At 46.5% G+C, this 19,614-nt stretch overlaps 1 protein-coding gene across 1 annotated transcript in view; it reads left to right on the forward strand.

Annotated features, from left to right (window-relative positions):
* KLHL33 (kelch like family member 33) overlaps positions 1-19,614 on the forward strand; it is a 710,631-nt gene that overhangs the window by 420,135 nt on the left and 270,882 nt on the right. The window contains exon 4 of the mRNA XM_069633757.1: positions 3,082-3,258. Within this exon, the coding sequence (XP_069489858.1) occupies positions 3,082-3,258 (177 nt within the window). The remainder of the gene's footprint in view (positions 1-3,081; positions 3,259-19,614) is intronic.

A 19,614-nucleotide genomic window follows, 5' to 3' on the forward strand; every position in this document is an offset into this window, starting at 1 on the left:
GGGACTCCTGCAATGCACTGGGACGGTCAAAGATCACAACCAGCAAACTTCACAATCAGTGGCTGTTCAGTGTTTCAGCTCCTCACGTCTACCGCAAATAGCAATACCGCAGGTTCTGGCTGTCGAGATGGACTTTCCTTGCTTCTGGGGTCCCCCACTCTGTTGAGGGGGCTCAGGCCTGGTCAGTCCTGCTTCTTGGGAGTCCGGAGGATCTTCCAAAATCTCTAGGCCAGCTAAAAATCAGCACACATAATCTGGTGTTCCTCTCCCTGGCTATACGGTTGCCAGCAGCAACTCTGTGGAAATTCAGCCAGCTCCGAGTTGGATGTCCAGGTGGCTTACTTCGGAGTTGATTGGTCCCACCAACTCAAGGGGAGAAGTCGCCCTTGCAGGGGCTTCTCGGTCGATGCAAACTTGGCATTTTGGCACTGCAGCAGGGCTTCACCAGGCAAACCAACAGTCCAGGAGTTACAGCAGGCATCCTCTTCAAGTTCTTCTTTGGTGCCTTCGTCTAGTGGTCGACTATGCCTTCTAAGCCAAAAGACTCCTCTTTTATTCAGTTCTCTCCCATTCATTCCAGCCCTGCTGTCAGTCACCCAGTAGGATGGCTGTCCTTGCCAGACAGTCAGCCAGCCAATCACCACAGAGTGCATTTGGGTCTCCTAGGAGACTAAGCACATGGAGTTTCGGGCACCTCCCTCACTTCCTGCCTACCCCGGACAGTCTGGAGCCAGAGGCGGGTTTCACACATGAACCCCAACAAAGGTGAAATGAACAAAGAGACTAAACCTGGTTTGGCGTGCAGAGCAAATCTCAAGAAGGACCTTTCCACAAAGGAATGGCGAAAAAAGAAGGCCAAGGGCCATTTTGACAAAGATAGCATTGTGCTTTACTGTAGCTGCAAACGCAGCCCGAGGTAAAGGCACACCATGGTAGTTCAAACAAACAAATGTTACATGAGAAACTAGACAAAGGGGATACTAGGTAACCCCTCCATCACTCTTGTAAAATAGGGTGTGCTCGGTCTAGAAAGTTACAATGGTAAGTAAAGTAAATTTCACTTTACTGCTCTTGGAAACAGTAGTTTGTCCAAGAGAAGTTATTTAAACCTTTGGGAAATCTGAAAGACTTCCCTGTGCCACTGCACTGAAGCGTAGACTCGCTGACTTGTCGCAGAAGAGTCCTTCCCTGTCAGTCAGCGTTTCCACGCTATGGACGGTAGTGCCATCCAGTCCTACGTGATGGAGAATAGTAAGGATGCATGCTGGTGTTTTTTTTGTATTTAATTTAATGTGTCTCTATTTATGTATACATGCAGACACATTACATAAAATACAAATAAAACACCTGCTCACTATGCACCGGGAGAGAGGACCGGGTGGCCTCCCATGGATATGTTCATGCATGCACACACACGCAACCACGCGCGCACCCACATCCACACACACGCACACTGTTGAGAGTTGAACACTGGGAATTGCAACGTTTATGACCTTGTGTCATTGGTAGCACAACCACTCTGCAATGCACTACTCCCTATGTGCTGAAGGACACATACTGTGGCAATTATGTGGAGCACTGTACTTAGTCCAGTAAATCTTATCCCTCCCTAAGTAAGTACTAACAGCAGTTTGGTGCTGCTACATAGTCCCATCAATCAACAAACAATACAAATTGGGGGCTATTGACAATCCAATACCATATCGAAAATAATATTCTGGGGATGGATTAACAACTTCTATTAAACATCATAATTGAAAAATGGGTATGTTGACAAGACATGCGCATGTCACCTGGACAGCGCTTGTTTTCCTTGAGCTTAACTATTAAAAATTATTATTGTAAGGCGCTTAAGTGCACTTTCTACAAGTGAAGTTGACCAAGTTTACATCTACCAGAATGGATTACTCTGTTAAAGGAAAGCTCACCACTAGAAACATGCAGCACCACTAGCATGCCAGTACTGTGAACTGAAAGACTGTCTTTGAACGGACATACTTAACCAAGCTAGTGATTATGTGTTAGTGAGAGGTGTATGTAGTCCTTGATGCACTGACCTAAATAAACGGGCGTCTGAGTCATCAGTTTTCTCAGTCATCATTTTATCCGTACAATGTTTGACAAAATGTGTAGCAGTGAGTTTGGTAATATTAACACATTTTATATAGTGTTATGTCATCCTACAAATATTTTCAGTAGCAACTGTTGTATTACATGCAGATTATTACTATTAGTAGTATTATTATTACTGTTATCATTATTGTACCCTATGCTTGAATCTATGTGATCACTTTGCCACATGTAACTGTGTCAATGAAAATGTTGACGCCAATTACGGTAGAGTGCAGTGATCTTCCAGCCCGCATTCCCCTAGCCAACCCCCCACCCCAGTTACCTTTATGGTGGCACACTTCTGCATGCGCCGTCGACTCCCTGCTACCCCTGCAACGTCAGTACCTCCCACTTATTTGGGTCAGAGCCTTACGCCTTTTAACTTTCTTGTCCCTGCTTACCACAATGGCAATGGGAACCCCCTGCACCCCTCACTCTGCTTGGGCGCAATAATGGAAGTCGGTAAAAAGAAATGCACCAAAGTCGCCGTAACTGTGTAGTCACAGTAACATGGTCAACATTTTGGTTCATTTCCCTATGCTTTACACCCTACCATACTTCCATGATAAAGCTTAAGTACGTGCTCAAGCAGTGAGATGCAACTCTCCTGTTTAGTACTGGATCGCAATACTTCTGCCAACACGCATTCACCTTAACTTGACAACACAATTGCTGCTTGAGAAAACTGACCACCCTTATTTATTCAACTTCACCAATACACATCAGTCATACTGAAACGCCTTTATCTGATGAAGATGTGCAGGTGTGCTTATCATCTTAGGCATTGCTATGACCAGGCAGTGAACTCAGCCACCCATCATTTAACAGGCTCAATCAATAGCCATGTGTGCATAGGGAGGGTGGGATTACCTTACCAATATTATGAGGATCCTGCTATTGGATATGCTCATCTAGTCACAGATTGCATTGGCTCTCTCTGAATGCCTCTTGCTTCATTCTCCCACCTAGGTACAGCCCCCTGGAGGACAAGTGGGATCATTTGACAGATATGAAAGAATGCCACAGTTACTTCCCTATAGTGTGCCTCGATGGGCAGATATATATTCTTGGTGGGAATACCGACACAACAAACACACAATGCCTGGATTCCGTGGAGTGCTACAACCCAGCCAACAACACATGGACGTAAGTTTGCAAAAATGACTGTTCTTTCTATTTTCCTCCGACAGTAATGAAACTCAGTAGACGTAGGTGTGTCGTTTAGAGAACTGTGTTAAATGTATAATGCAGTCATGTTATCAATAGAGCCTTTTCCTTTTTCATTTCCCCTTTAAATGGGCCTGTGCTCGTGGGCCCACCAGAGGTTGCAAGGTAGTGTATAATGCAGCTCTGCTGGCACTAGTTGCGTTCAGGAATCCCCTAGAACTCGAACTACGCAGCAACTAATAGAGCCTCCAGTAAATCTGGTAGTTTGTATTTGACGCTTGTCGGAGACCTGCCCACCTAATGAATGCACCTGGAATGGCATTCAGTGTCCCTTAGGAGATTTGCCGCACCGTATGTGTTTATAATGGCTTTGTGTGTGCGCAACATCGTTTGTCTTACTTACACTTACACTCTCATTCTTTGACTTGAACTTGTGGAGAGTAATTGGGGGAAAGATGCTTTCCTCATCATTTTTTTGCATGTTTGTGAATTGTATCTAGTGCAAAGCAGTCCACATGGGGTGCTCCTGCATGACTGCCGGTTCATTGTGACACACAGCGCCATCACATACCGGATATACATAACCACTCCGATGACAGCGGAAGCATCGTGAATGTGCAAATCATTGCCACCCTACACTTGGCAAATTCCGTTACAATCATCCTGAGGTGTTGGGTTCTGCAGATGGTGCCGAATGTGAAGGTGAACATGGGCTTTTTCACATTATGTCTCACTGCTGTGTGTTATAATGTAGGCGTATGAGCTAGTGGAATGATGAGGGTGTCATCGTGTGGAATGTGAGGGTTCAGAGGTTCTACTATTGACTGTTGGGACTAGTCAGTGGAGTTAAGGTGCTTATGGGGTGTGGGGCTGTCCCAGTGTTTCTCCCTTCTGTTTGTCTTAGTGTTTCCCCTACAATCCTGTTGTGTGAATAAGGAACTGGACCTGGACATTAAAGAGTACAACTTACCTTGAGAGCTGTGGAGCTTTCATTACTACACTGTGCACTTGCTCTTAGCATTGTGCACAGCTGAGAGAAATAAGGATTCACCTCATGCATGCAGTCATTTTCAGGAATGAGGCTCATGCCTGAGGATCTTCCCATGCATGAGTTAAATCCTTCTTGTGATTCTGCAGGAAGGAGAATCCCATTGGAATAACCCGACCAGTTGTTGCGCTAGAGGTCACACTATTTCTTGTTTATGAAAATGAGCGCTTTATTGTAACAGCAGCTCATACAGATGCCTGGTTTTCAAAGGCTCCCCTTTTCATCTTTATCTGAGGTCCAGCAATGACAGTTGCAGTCTTGGGTCTGGTGATCCTTGTATCCTTCCAATTCTAGTTTCCCGAGCTCCACATTGGAATTTCAGTGTTACACATTCTATTATCCAATGGGGCCTTGTGAACTGTAGGTGGCACCAAACACAGTCTGCAGCCTGGCAGTGCTATTCAGGGAATACCAGATATCCTGGATTAGCCATCCAGCTAAAAATGCGCAGGGAGAGAGACTACCATTAAGGTCATCAAAGTAAGCCTTGATTAAAAAGAAGGAGAACATACGTGATTGTATTTTTAAAGGTTTGCGTGAACCCCTTTGTATCTCCGAGGTTTCAATAATGCAAGTCACCACCTCCAAACAAGATTTTGTCCTCGGATTAGCACGATTGGCCAGAGTTTTTCCTTTTTTTCTTCTGATCCAAAAGTATGTGATAGCTCAGCGGCAACGTGCTCGCCTTTGGAAGCAAGATGACACGGAGCACCACAGGTTCGATTCCTGGGTCCGTGCTTAGACACATCTGGGTATTAAGCACGTTAAAAATAACCTATCATGCTAAAAAAGTTAACTTACATGTTGTTTTTGTAGATTTAAAAACTGCATTTGAATGGGTGCCTTGGTTAGTGCTGTTGGAAACGCAGATTGCTCTTAATGTACCACCATCGTTTTTACAGGCAATTTTTGCATTATATAATTATACAATGAAGTGCTGGTGCAAAAGGGATTTAGTTGGAACTGCTACTGTCCCATTGAAAGGGGGAAAAAACAGTATACCAAGGGTGTTTGGTATCAACAAGCTCATTTAATAAATTCTACCATCACCTTCAGATACACCTTCCTTCTGTCCAGAAAGTAGCCAATGTATTGCACCTTGGAGAATTTCAGAGTAGCCAATGTATTGCACCTAGAAGAATTTCAGGGTAGCCAATGTATTGCGCCTTGGAGAATTTCAGGGTAGCCAATGCATTGCACCTAGGAGAATTTCAGGGAAACCAATGTATTGCACCTAGGAGAATTTCAGGGTCGCCAATGTATTGCAGTTAGAAGAAATCTCAAGGTAGACAATGTATTGCAGTCAGAAGAATTTCAGGGTAGCCACTGTATTGCACCTAGGAGAATTTCAGGGTAGCCAATGTATGGCAGTTAGAAGAACTTTAAAGAAAACCAAGATACCACACTTATAGTGCCATTCTACTAACCACTCCTGCTCCTGCTCTCCTCCCACATACCTCCCAAATACCACACATGCCCATTGGACCAGCCAAACTACACACAAAATGCACAAAACACACACCCAAAATAATAAAGACTTGCATGCAGCATACAATCCCAGACACTAGGCCTTACCTCATCCGGATAGAACAAGCCAGTGCACACATCAAACTCGATTAGAAAACATACACACATAGAGGCCAGTTTCTCCTGTTTCTGCAAGCATCAACAGAAGAGCATAACCTTTATCCTATCCCTCTTCCCTTAGTAACTAACCCCACCATCTTTCTTAAAGAGCCACGTGAATGCCTGGAGAACATGCCAATGGTAACGGTGCATGGTATAAGTCAACATTATTTATTTCATTTGCATAGCGCACATACAACCCAGAGACATTGAGGCGCTGTTGCAGGTACAAGTCAAGAGCATACTTTGTCAAACAATTGTGATTTGTGGTCATGAAAAGGCAATGGTGGAATAGTTGCAGTTACAGTACAATTACATAATTGAGAGGCATTACCATACATGTTAATGGTACAGTGTGGTGGTGATAGAGATCTGTGTTTGACAAGTATGCGCAGTGCACATGTGGTGTTGCGGGTTAGGAGAATAGCTGAGATTTGAGAGCTTTCAGGAAGATCATGTAGGATATCTCAGCCCTCAAGGTGAGGGGGAGGTTGGTCCAGGGTTTGGCTGCAAGGTAAGGGAAGCTTGAGGCTTCGGCTTTACATCTTTTTACTTTGGGCACGACTATATTACATAGCATGACATAACATAACTTAACATAACAGATAAGATTCCCCTGCTTTTAGTTGCAGATGTCTAAAACGTCTATTGGGCTGAGAAAACAGTATTTCTTTTGCATTTTCTAAAATGTAAGAGACGGAAAATACTCAGCCCAGACCAAGGGTAATGTTCTTTATGCAAAGAAGAAAGAAAATACCTAGTTTATCATTATTTATAGATGAAATCCCTATTGAACATGACCTAACAAATCAAATAAAAAATCACAGTTTAGCCACAAAAGCATAATAATACCTTAAAACAACTGTATCAACATTACACATCAATAAAAACATTAATACAAATAAGTGTACAAACACTATATCCAATTAAAATTCTGGGAACCAATTTTGCAGTATTATTCAGGAACTGAATCCAAGTACAAGTTAGCAAATAAAATATTCTATCCTTATATCTTAAGAACAGCGTAATTACTCTTAAAAATACATTAGTTCAATAAAGGAAACACTTTGCAGATATAATAAATACACAAACATTGAAATAATAAAAAACGTCTTGTTCATGATTACAGACATGCAAAAATATTTCCATCCCATTCAAATTCTTTGACTTTCGCTCAGTCATACACCCAGGACATCAAAGATGACATCACAAATGTCATTGATGACATCACTGATGACATCACATATCTGGCTCACTTGTTTTTATTCACTGAAATATCTAGGCCAGGTGGTTTTGTTCACTGACATTCTGAATATTAAAATTCTAAATGTGCAAAATATCTAGGCGTTAACCTGGTCATATGTTCTTAAAGTAATTTCCTTGGGGTCTGGTCTCAGCTCATGGTGCACATACATGGGGAAATAGCAGGCTTCAAACACACAATTCATTTGTATATATAGAATATAAAGTTTAATGCTATTAACATTTTCTGATGATGCTGTTTCTTTCTTCCTTACTTTAGTTTCCCTGTATATGCCTCTGATTTGTATGCCTTGTGGGTCTTCATATGTATTGTTTGTACTAGTACAAGTGTGTAGTAAGTATTGAATTGTTAGCTAGTTATTACATGTTTAACATTGCACAATCACCCCTAACATCTTGTTACCAACATTCCAAACACAACCCCTTGTAGGGTCTTTTCATCAAAATTAATTTCACATGTGATGTCATCAATGACATTTGTGATGTCATTTTTGATGTCCTGGGTGTTAGTCTTAGCAGTGCACAGTGGTGGCGCAAGTTATGGTTGCTTAGCTTTTATGTTTGGACGCTGGTGCACACCACGATTTATATTAAGGATTTAGAATTATATAAGTATTTTCGAATTACATTTTTTGGTGCGGGGAGGAACTGGGATTATGGCACAAAAACTCTACAGAAGACAAATGAAAGAGAGAAGATTCTACCTAGGAACCCTCCCGTCCCCTGCACACTTTCTATTGTTTGGACAAGGAGCCAATACTAAGATTCATCAAAAGAAAAGGTTCTTTGAAAATGTCTAATAATGACTTATATGATTACAATATAAGAAAAACAAAATCTTATACACAAGGAATTTTAAGAAATAAAGTCTGTATTTCAATTAAGACAAATATCTTTACATTTTAAAAATAGAAAAACAGGCCGACATCTTAGTGTACATAAAAGAATATAAAGAATGGAGTCCGTTTGATTCGGTGACGCGTTTCGAGGATACTTTCCTCTTCTTCAAATGGCCAGGGCTGACTCTTTAGAGAGAAAGACAATGTTGTACAAAATTACGTGTGGAATATTATTACACAGCCACGGTAGTGGCTGTGCAGTTATGGTTAAGTTGCTGTTTCCATAGGAAAAGCACTTTTTGAGCGGCTTATAACTTCGCTCCCCCTGGACGAATCCTTACCAAACTTTGCAAATTTTTGTGCAAAGTTTGGTGAGGTTTGGTCCAGGGGGGGAAAAGTTATAGTGGGGATCCCAAAACTTCTTTTTTTCCCATAGACTGAATGGGAGAAAAACTTTGCGCACGCCTGCAGCCCAAACCGCTCGACGGATTTTCACCAAATTTGCGGCAGGAGCAGGGGCTTGGTCCCGAAAGCGTGCTTTTGAAAATGTGGTGAAAATCCGTCCAGTAGTTTTCTTTAAAATGCTCAAAAAGTAGGTGTAAAAAAATTTGTGATATCTATGTCTGCTCAGCATAGACACTTCCCTGTTCGCTCCGCAGGCAGGACACCGATTGGCTAATGGGCTCACGTCATGTCCGCAGAACCGCGACGTGTCTGCTGAATGGCTGGAGTGAGGCTTGATGTGCGTCAAATTGTTCCGATGCGCCCGCCATCTTGGATCCGCCGACAGTGCGGCGGCGAACAGAGGCGAAATGCAGTTTTGGGGAGTGTTTTGGTGTAAAAGAGTGCTTGGGGAGGTTTAGGGAGTTAAAGGTGGCTGAAATACTATATTTGTTTAGGTGGCAGGTGCTACTGATGTATTCGCCATGCCCGCGCTGTCCAGGATGTTCGTAATTACTGAAAATGAGGGGTTTCCCAAGGATAGTATTTCCGTCCGTGCTGTGCGTGGTTACCAGTCATTTGGTCGAAAAAAATTGGTCGACTGGACAAATGGTCGAACCAATTTGGTCGAAAACCAAATGGTCGAATTATTTTATTTTTTATTTTCACCCCTTTTTTTTGGGGGGGTGTCCCCCCTCAACCCCCTTTTTTCTGAAAAACCCTTTTTTTTAAAAACGAAAACCTGAAAAATAAATATATAATAAAAAAAAAATTTGACTATTTGGTTTTCGACCAAATTGCATCGACCAAATGTCATTCGACCAGTTTTCAGTCGACCAAATGACTGGACACCGCTGTGCGCAGGCAAGTTGAAACTGTTCTAAGGACATGTGTGGTGTAAGCGGACATTAAAATTGAGTACATACTGCAGTTAACATTTTTGATTCTATGGGTGTGATACTGAGTTATAAGCCACCATGGGTGTGATATGCTGCGGTGGTTGTGGCCAGGGCCTAGCGTCTTGGGTGCTTTGGTGCATGGCCGCCGTAAAGATTTATTACATTGCATAATAGACATTTTAGCTTTTTTTCGACACTCATATTTAGTTTACAAAACCAGTGTACTGTGCATTTTGCTCAGTTTCTGTGTTTGTTTTTCAAATGATTGGGTCTGTGGGAAAAAAAATCCCACATGTCGGATGTCGGATTAAAAAAAACCTTTTTTTGTTATGCTACAGTCTATTTGTTTGTTTGTTTTCAGTGTTCACTTGTTGTTTCTGGCTAATGTTCTATCTGTTGGCTTGTTGCAGATTTCTGAACCAGTTAGATACCTGTTGGCGTATTCTAACAGTCTATGTTTTGTTATAATTTAGTGGTACTCATTTATCTGTTTGGTTGCTATAGAATCTTGGGCCAGTCAGATACCTGTTGGTGTATTCTGTTTATAGTTTTTTTAATTGAATTTTTGTTAATGTTGAAGTACAGATTAGTTATTAAATTTTGGTTTTAAGAAGATTAAATAAGCATTTGTAAGATTTGCTGGTAATCTCTGCTTTAGAGTATCATTACATTCGAACCATCCACATTTCTTTTTTATATATGCAGAGCAGTGACCTGCATTGGTTGTGGCTCCAGCGTGGTATATTATACCTACTGTTGTGAAGGTTTTCTTACCTAGAGCTACTTGACAGTGTGTGAATCCAGTCAGATTGCAGTTGTTTTTGGTACCATCTGCATTGCAACGTAGAAGCATTAGTATTACGTAGTTACTATGAGTTTGTATTAGTAAGGTGGAGCGATTATCTGAATTGCAGGTAGTACATAATCTACCATGGTTTGCATTTTGTACAAGTTGCTGAAATGGAACAGAGTCACAATTAGGTATGGATACAGACACAAAGCGCTCATCAGGGATTTGCTCCTGTGTCACATTGTTGCAGAGAGCGCATGTGTGTTTCCACATTAATGAGAGTGCATGTGTTTTTCCACATTAATGAAATCTGGACGATTTCATTTATAGGTATGTTTTTGTTTTCCAGTACTTGTAGTAAGTACATTAGAAAGTCTTGTGGATCTTCTTGTGAGTTTATAGTTTATAGTGAATTTCACCATTCCAGCACAGTAGTCCAATTCTTGTCTTATTCTGTGAACACTATACGTGTTGTCAGGATTGTTTGTTGCATTTCTATGAAGGACTAACATTTACAAACACAATTGGTCTGTAATGTGTAAGTAAATGTTGTCAAGAATTGGTGGCAATTGAAATAGAATATTCATTGCTACATTTGCGCAGCAACTTACACCAGTTATATTTCAAAATTTGAATGGACCAGATAGTTCTGTGTCCAAGTCATTTTTTTGGAGTGTGTGTTGCTTCTTTGAAGAAGTACCTGAGATACTTTGGTTGTGGTAATTGATGAAGTATTAGATTCTTTTACTCTCTTTGGAGGGTTTCCAGTCAGATCCTGTTGCATTTCTGTTTGAATTAGTTTTCTTCTACAACGTTTTCATTTTTTTGGCACAGGATATGTTTTCAGATGGGGGGTGTATAGTGAATGTAGTCTATTGTATTTTAAAATGCAAGGAATATCAGCGTTTACTTTACTTGGATCAAAGTTGATTAGAAATAGACCCTCAAGTGTACGTAAGCGTGATAGTGCTACGTAGCACATGCCTTCTTTAAAGACTGCGTTACCAATATCTATTAATGCTTTTTCTAGGGTAAGACCTTGGGATTTATGAATGGTGACTGCATATGCGGGAGTTAGAGAAAATTGTTCTCTGCGTACATACATGTCTTTGTAGAGAAGGAATCGAGCTGTTGAGCGCCCTATCCTTTTTACTTCTGAAAGTTTGTCAAAGAGAATATTGACAAACTGAATGTTGTTGTCACGTGGGTATGTTTGAAAGCCAACAACTGTACCCAGTGCTCCATTAACTAGTCCTTGCTCCATGTCAAGGTTACGTTTAAGCATTAGTCTACAGTTTAAGGATAATTTTAATATTTTCTCCAAACCAGATGTGTTGGAGACAGAATTTTCTAAGGTATTGAGTCTTGCTGTGGCTTGTTGACACATGGGTAGTGTCATACCATGTACGTCCAGTTTGTCTGCGGAGCAAATTTCAATTATTGCTTGCATTTCTTTTTTCAACATTGTTTAATTGAATTTGGAACATCTTGCAAGAGTTGACATTAAGGACATACAATTGACATTTTTGTGCGCTAATTGTTCCATAACATCAGTAGCACATGAGTTATCACCATAAAGTGCATGGATGTTCCGGGTTTTTAATATTGCTTGTGCTTCTTGAGATAGTACACCAACTCTAATACGTAGGTGAGGTCTGCAGATTGGTGCATGATTTCTGTTAATTCTCTGTATTGGAAATGTTGCCAAAGGTTGACATTTCCTATGCTGCCAACAGTTTTACGGCAGAGTTTGTGTCCTAAGGTTTTAAAAATAGGTTCACCTTTCACTGGCATCAATTGAAGAAGATCTCCGAAACAATAATGTGTTTTCCTCCAAAGAGCTCTTCGTAGTTTGTTTTTAGTACTTCTTGCAATCTGAGGTGAATCAAAGCCAACATTAGGTTGGAGACCATGCTCACTTCATCTATTAGTAGCATTTTCATTTGTTTTAACACTCTGCGTAGTTCCATTGCAGCTTCTGTAGAAAATTTGCAATAGTCTAATTTGTTTTGGTGTTCTACTGGAAGGAATAGTAATCGGTGTAAAGTGACACCACCTATGTTGTAGGCAGCTAAACCTGTGGGGGCATTTACAACAGCTGACAGTCTGTTTGTCAATTGTTGAAGGAACTTGCTGATTATTTTGATTAAGAATGTTTTGCCTGAACTAGCTTCACCACTGACGTATAGCAGTATAGGTTTGTAATTTTGGCAGGTACATTCTTTTTTTTCATGTTGTACACCATGTGCAATTTCTTTTGTTACTTCTTCAAAAATGGTGCGCTGGTCTTTGTTAAGTTTTGATTGTAGTACAGTTAAGTCTTCTGTATCTTTTTCATAGTGACACATGGTGTTTTCTACTTCCGTCATAGCTAATTCTGCCTCATTTGCTGTTAGTGGCTGTCCCAGTGGTTCTTGGCTTCCTGTTACAGAAGGTTGACTACTGTCGGAAGTGTCCTTATCTAGTTGGGCCTGGAGTTCTTCTTCGTGTTGCTGTTCATTGTGCAACATTGTTTTGTACTGCGTAAAGTTTACATCGGTGATAGTGCTTTCATTTGCTTTGAGAGCGTCTTCATAGGAGTCATAGTTATCTAGTATCTCTTCTTCTTTCCTCCATGGTTTAAAAAGTTGTAGCAGGGACATGTAATATAGTTCTTTCTGTTGAGGAGTTTTTAATTAAAATTTGATGTGATTAATTAAGCTTCGTTTGGTAAGTTTCACTAAGCTGCCTTCTATATTTAGTAGGACCAAGACTTAGCCATACTATATTTTCAGATTTTCCATACAAAGCAGTACCGGTTAAACGATCTGCAGCTTCATAGGGGCCACATTCTCTATGAGAGAACATTTTTATGCCTAAGCTGTACAATTTCTGAGATATTGATTTGTCTGATGATAAGCCATTCCAGAGGTCTTGAAGCTCTGTTTTTTCAGCTTTTGTTAAGTAGTCTGTAACATATCGTGCAACTGCAGTGGAATTGTCTGCAATGTACTGCACATCTATGCTTGCATTCCATAAGAGGGCTATGATTACATTGTAATCATTTATATATTTTGATTCTTCTGTTCTTTTTATGTAATATGTGTTCTTAGGTGATTTACCGTTAACACTATGTCTAACTGAAGACATGAAGTTGTTCACTTTCCCTGTTTCTGTAACTAGTCTAGGGAAACCAAAGCAGCATTTGGTGTAGTATTTCACTTTGTTTTTGTATTTGTAACAACAATATTTGCCACATTTGTGTCTTTGAAATTGCACAATATGTGCATGAAGGTCACTATGTCTCGTTTGTGAAGGGATTTCACAAGTGACATATTTTTGGATGAACTACAAAACAGTGGCATCACTGCCCTAACCAAATTTAGGAGCATCTTTAATCGATAAAAGCATGTGTATATGTGGTGCACCTTTGGCTTGGTATTTTTTTCTCCAAAAAAAGTGTTGCACTTCTCCGAGGGGAGGAACAGTTTTATTACAAATAAAGTGTAGCATAGCAATGAAACGATGGTGGAAATATCTTAAAACATTAACAGGATCTAGAGAGCAAAGTTCACCAGGTGTTAGTATATCTGTTTGTTTTGTTTTTGTTTGATATGCGTAGGAAATCGTGTAAATCTTCCCATGCATATTCTGCACAACTTAATGTAACAAACCAAGTGGGTGGTCCAAGGTTTCTGATCATACAACATACATCTCTGTGACGTCGGACCCAGTTTTCTTCTGTACCACGCATGTTTGCAAACAGGTTTGTAATGCTTGATTGTAAAACCTCATATTTTTCTTGCACTTTTTGTATTAATTGCATAGCTGACATATTTTGAAAGTGGGTTCCTGATTTCAATATGTGTGCAACTCCGTAACATAGAGTTGCTAGTTCACTTTCAAATAGAAGGTGGAATATGTATTCCACATTTTGTCTAAATCTGGAATCTTCAGAATACTTTCGTAATGAGCGGTATTCTGATGTTGTTATCTGAGTGAGTCTGTCATCATACCTTCCTCCTTTGCCAGTAGGAAATAGTAGAGGAAAAGCAGGTGCGTCTATACTTTTTTCCCATATGCTCATTGGTGATCCTTTGGTTTGTCGCATTTGGTACTTTTCTAGTGCATCATCTATGCTGTCATTAGAAGGTAATGGATGAATTGTATAATGGTCTAAATTATTGGATACTGCAGCAGGATCTAGAAGTTCAAATTGACCAGTTTCTGGTGACTCTTGAATTATTTCAGTTGTTTCCCTTAAGTTTTCTTCAATATGTATTTCTTTGTAGGATTCATTATTCAGGGTAATTCATAGAATTTCGCAGAAAAGTGTCGCAAGCGGCTGGCGCAGAGTGTCCGCGTGCGATTGTCTGCGCCAGGTTCGTGCGCTAAAACCGATTTCCGCGCACAGCGTATTCATGGATTTTAGGCTCCCAAACCAGCCGTGGCGCAGAGTATCGCAGCGAACCTGCAGCAGCGCCAGTAACGCCCCCAAGAACGCCCTCACGCAAGGAAAAGCCATCAAAATCGCTAAATCATCGCAAAGGGCAGCGCTAACCCTGGACCAGTCCACAGGGCTGCCAAACAAGGAACGCAAAGCGGGTAACGTGCATATCAGGGGTACGCGTGAAGTTATACACGCGATTAGCCAGGGTACGTGTATTACAGGGGTATGCGTGAAGTTTTACACGCGATTAGCCAGGGCACGTGTATCACAGGGGTACGCAGGAATTATCACACGCGATTTGGCTGGGTACGTGTATTACAGGGGTGCGCGGGAATTATCACACGCGATTTGGCTGGGTAGGTGTATTACAGGGGTACCCGGGAAGTTCTACATGCGATTCGGCTGGGTACGTGTATTACAGGGGTGCGCGGGAATTCTCACATGCGATTTGGCCAGGTACGTGTATTACAGGGGTGCACGGGAATTATCAGATGCGATTTGGCTTGGTACGTGTATTACAGGGGTGCGTGGGAAGTTCTACACGCGATTGGCCAGGGTACGTGTATTACAGGGGTACGTGGGAATTATCACACGCGATTTGGCTGGGTAGGTGTATTACAGGGGTACACGGGAAATTCTACACGCGATTCGGCTGGGTACGTGTATTACAGGGGTGCGCGGGAATTCTCACATGCGATTTGGCCAGGTATGTGTATTACAGGGGTGTGCGGGAATTATCACACGCAATTAGGCTGGGTGGGTCCTCACAGGTGTTCCCTGTACACCCTCCACGGCCCCTGCAGGCAGCCCACAAAACAGGGGACTACCCTGCACACCTGCTCATGTCCCCCTGCACCCCACCCCCCAGCAGTGCAGGGGCAGCCTCCACCAGGCCCCCATCCATGTCTCCCACCACCCCCACCCCCCAGCAGTGCAGGGGCAGCCTCCACCAGGCCCCCACTCATGTCTTCCACCACCCCCACCCCCAGCAGTGCAGGGGCACCCTCCTCCAGGCACCCACCCATGTCTCCCACCACCCCCACCCCCCAGCAGTGCAGGGGCACCCTCCACCAGGCCCCCACCCATGTCTCCCACCACCCCCACACCCCGGCAGTGCAGGGGCAGCCTCCACCAGGCCCCCACTCATGTCTCCCACCACCCCCACCCCCTGCCACCATGGGCAGCCCCCACCAGGCCCCCACTCATGTCTCCCACCACCCCCACCCCCCAGCAGTGCAGGGTCAACCTCCACCAGGCCCCCACTCATGTCCCCTATCACCCCCACCCCCCCGCCACCAGGGGCACCCTCCACCAGGCCCCCATCCATGTCCCCCTGCACCCCCACCCCCCAGCAGTGCAGGGGCAGCCTCCACCAGGCCCCCACTCATGTCTCCCACCACCCCCACCCCCCAGCCACCAGGGTCACCCTCCACCAGGCCCCCACTCATGTCTCCCACCACCCCCACCCCCCAGCAGTGCAGGGGCACCCTCCACCAGGCCCCCACCCATGTCTCCCACCACCCCCACACCCCAGCAGTGCAGGGGCAGCCTCCACCAGGCCCCCACTCATGTCTCCCACCACCCCCATCCCCCTGCCACCATGGGCAGCCCCCACCAGGCCCCCACTCATGTCTCCCACCACCCCCACCCCCCAGCCACCAGGGTCACCCTCCACCAGGCCCCCACTCATGTCTCCTACCACCCCCACCCCCCAGCAGTGCAGGGACACCCTCCACCAGGCCCCCACTCATGTCTCCCACCACCCCCACCCCCCAGCAGTGCAGGGGCACCCTCCACCAGGCACCCACCCATGTCTCCCACCACCCCCACCCCCCAGCAGTGCAGGGGCACCCTCCACCAGGCCCCCACCCATGTCTCCCACCACCCCCACACCCCAGCAGTGCAGGGGCAGCCTCCACCAGGCCCCCACGCATGTCTCCCACCACCCCCACCCCCCTGCCACCATGGGCAGCCCCCACCAGGCCCCCACTCATGTCTCCCACCACCCCCACCCCCCAGCCACCAGGGTCACCCTCCACCAGGCCCCCACTCATGTCTCCCACCACCCCCACCCCCCAGCAGTGCAGGGACACCCTCCACCAGGCCCCCACTCATGTCTCCCACCACCCCCACCCCCCAGCAGTGCAGGGGCACCCTCCACCAGGCACCCACCCATGTCTCCCACCACCCCCACCCCCCAGCAGTGCAGGGGCACCCTCCACCAGGCCCCCACCCATGTCTCCCACCACCCCCACACCCCAGCAGTGCAGGGGCAGCCTCCACCAGGCCCCCACTCATGTCTCCCACCACCCCCACCCCCCAGCCACCAGGGTCACCCTCCACCAGGCCCCCACTCATGTCTCCCACCACCCCCACACCCCCAGCAGTGCAGGGGCACCCTCCACCAGGCCCCCACCCATGTCTCCCACCACCCCCACACCCCAGCCACCAGGGGCACCCTCCACCAGGCCCCCACCCATGTCTCCCACCACCCCCACCCCCCAGCCACCAGGGTCACCCTCCACCAGGCCCCCACTCATGTCTCCCACCACCCCCACACCCCAGCAGTGCAGGGGCACCATCCACCAGGCCCCCACTCATGTCTCCCACCACCCCCACACCCCAGCCACCAGGGGCACCCTCCACCAGGCCCCCACCCATGTCTCCCACCACCCCCACCCCCCTGCCACCATGGGCAGCCCCCACCAGGCCCCCACTCATGTCTCCCACCACCCCCACCCCCCAGCCACCAGGGTCACCCTCCACCAGGCCCCCACTCATGTCTCCCACCACCCCCACCCCCCAGCAGTGCAGGGACACCCTCCACCAGGCCCCCACTCATGTCTCCCACCACCCGCACCCCCCAGCAGTGCAGGGGCACCCTCCACCAGGCACCCACCCATGTCTCCCACCACCCCCACCCCCCAGCAGTGCAGGGGCACCCTCCACCAGGCCCCCACCCATGTCTCCCACCACCCCCACACCCCAGCAGTGCAGGGGCAGCCTCCACCAGGCCCCCACTCATGTCTCCCACCACCCCCACCCCCCAGCCACCAGGGTCACCCTCCACCAGGCCCCCACTCATGTCTCCCACCACCCCCACACCCCCAGCAGTGCAGGGGCACCCTCCACCAGGCCCCCACCCATGTCTCCCACCACCCCCACACCCCAGCCACCAGGGGCACCCTCCACCAGGCCCCCACCCATGTCTCCCACCACCCCCACCCCCCAGCCACCAGGGTCACCCTCCACCAGGCCCCCACTCATGTCTCCCACCACCCCCACACCCCAGCAGTGCAGGGGCACCCTCCACCAGGCCCCCACTCATGTCTCCCACCACCCCCACACCCCCAGCAGTGCCGGGGCAGCCTCCACCAGGCCCCCACTCATGTCCCCTATCACCCCCACCCCCCCGCCACCAAGGTCACCCTCCACCAGGCCCCCATCCATGTCTCCCACCACCCCCACCCCCCAGCAGTGCAGGGGCAGCCTCCACCAGGCCCCCACTCATGTCCCCTATCACCCCCACCCCCCCGCCACCAGGGTCACCCTCCACCAGGCCCCCACTCATGTCTCCCACCACCCCCACCCCCCTGCCACCATGTGCAGCCCCCACCAGGTCCTCACAATCCCAAATCATGTGCGTAATGGTCAGCCTCCACAGCCAAAAAGCCCTACCAAGTAACCCATTCACCCACATGGAAATGAAAACACATGTTACACCCCCAATGTTCATGAAGCAAATGAACCCATGTCCGTCACACACATATTTTCCAATTGAATGGGAAAACACACAACATGACATGCATGAAAGCAATGAGATGAAACCACACAGTGAACAATGGAAAAAAAAAATGTATTGGACAAAAATACGAATGCTAAAGAAAGAAAACTAACTACAATGTAAATGTGAAAAAATAAGCTGCATGTCCGCATAAAAACACAAAAGTAGAAAATCAAATCCAAAAAATGTTGTCCAAAGTGAAATGTAAAAACTCTCCATGCAACAAAGAACTATGTACAAAAATAACAAGGGTCCATCATCACAACTGAACTAAGGAAACCTCCTAAAAAACCTACCTAAATATCAACTATATACAAAAAGTGGAGCAGTGTCCGTCGACTCCAAATCAGAAGAAAAAACAAAGGAAACCTAAAACTAAAGAACTATATACAAAGGTGGCGGGCAAGTCCAGCGGCTCACTCCGTGGTGTTCCGTGCCAGGGCATCATCGAACTCCTGTTCGATGTCCCGGAGGCGGTCCAGTTCCATGGCCCCGAGGGTCCGCAGGGACGACGCCGTGTCCTCCTCCAACCCCCTGCGGATTGCCTCGAGGAACTCGGCCCGCCTCAGGGCTCTCCACATGGAGTTCTCCGCCCTGACCATTGTGAGCCGCGCCTCTTCCGCCCGCCGCCGCTCCGCACCTATGGCGTGGCCCAACCGCTGCCACACGGAAGACACTCTCTGTCCTGGGTCCTCCTGCCCTCCGGCCGATGCCTGCCCCTCCGATGTCGAAGGCCCCGAGCCTTCATGGCTCCCACCATGTTGCTGCTGCTGCTCTGCCTCTGCCCGTGCACTGCCTCCTGCTGCCTGCACATCCTCTGCCGGCTGGGGTGCAGTTTTTGATGTGGCCACCCCTGCTGGACGTCCGACTCCCGACTGTGGCAGGGATGCCTCCTCCACCAGCCTGGCCGCACTGTCAGAGGCAGCTCCACAGGGCACCCAGGTGACTGATGGGTGGGAAGATGGCACAGAGGATGACTGGCGCATAGGGGGTCCAGTTGAGGAGGGGGTCGGAACAAGCCCCATCAGACGGAGGAATCTGGTCTGGGTGACCTGTCCCAGCAGGCTGACGTGGTCAACGAGCCATTCGAGATGACGTGCAGTCTCTCCATGAAAAGACTGCAGGTCACCTCGCATGGCCCGTTGACGCAACGCCACACCAGCCAGGACAGGCTCAACCCGGACCTGGATAGCCATGTCCGCAGGCAGAGGAAGGC

The sequence above is a fragment of the Ambystoma mexicanum genome, chromosome 13, assembly GCF_040938575.1.
Source record: "Ambystoma mexicanum isolate Mex_15411 chromosome 13, UKY_AmexF1_1, whole genome shotgun sequence".
Lineage (NCBI taxonomy): Eukaryota > Metazoa > Chordata > Amphibia > Caudata > Ambystomatidae > Ambystoma > Ambystoma mexicanum.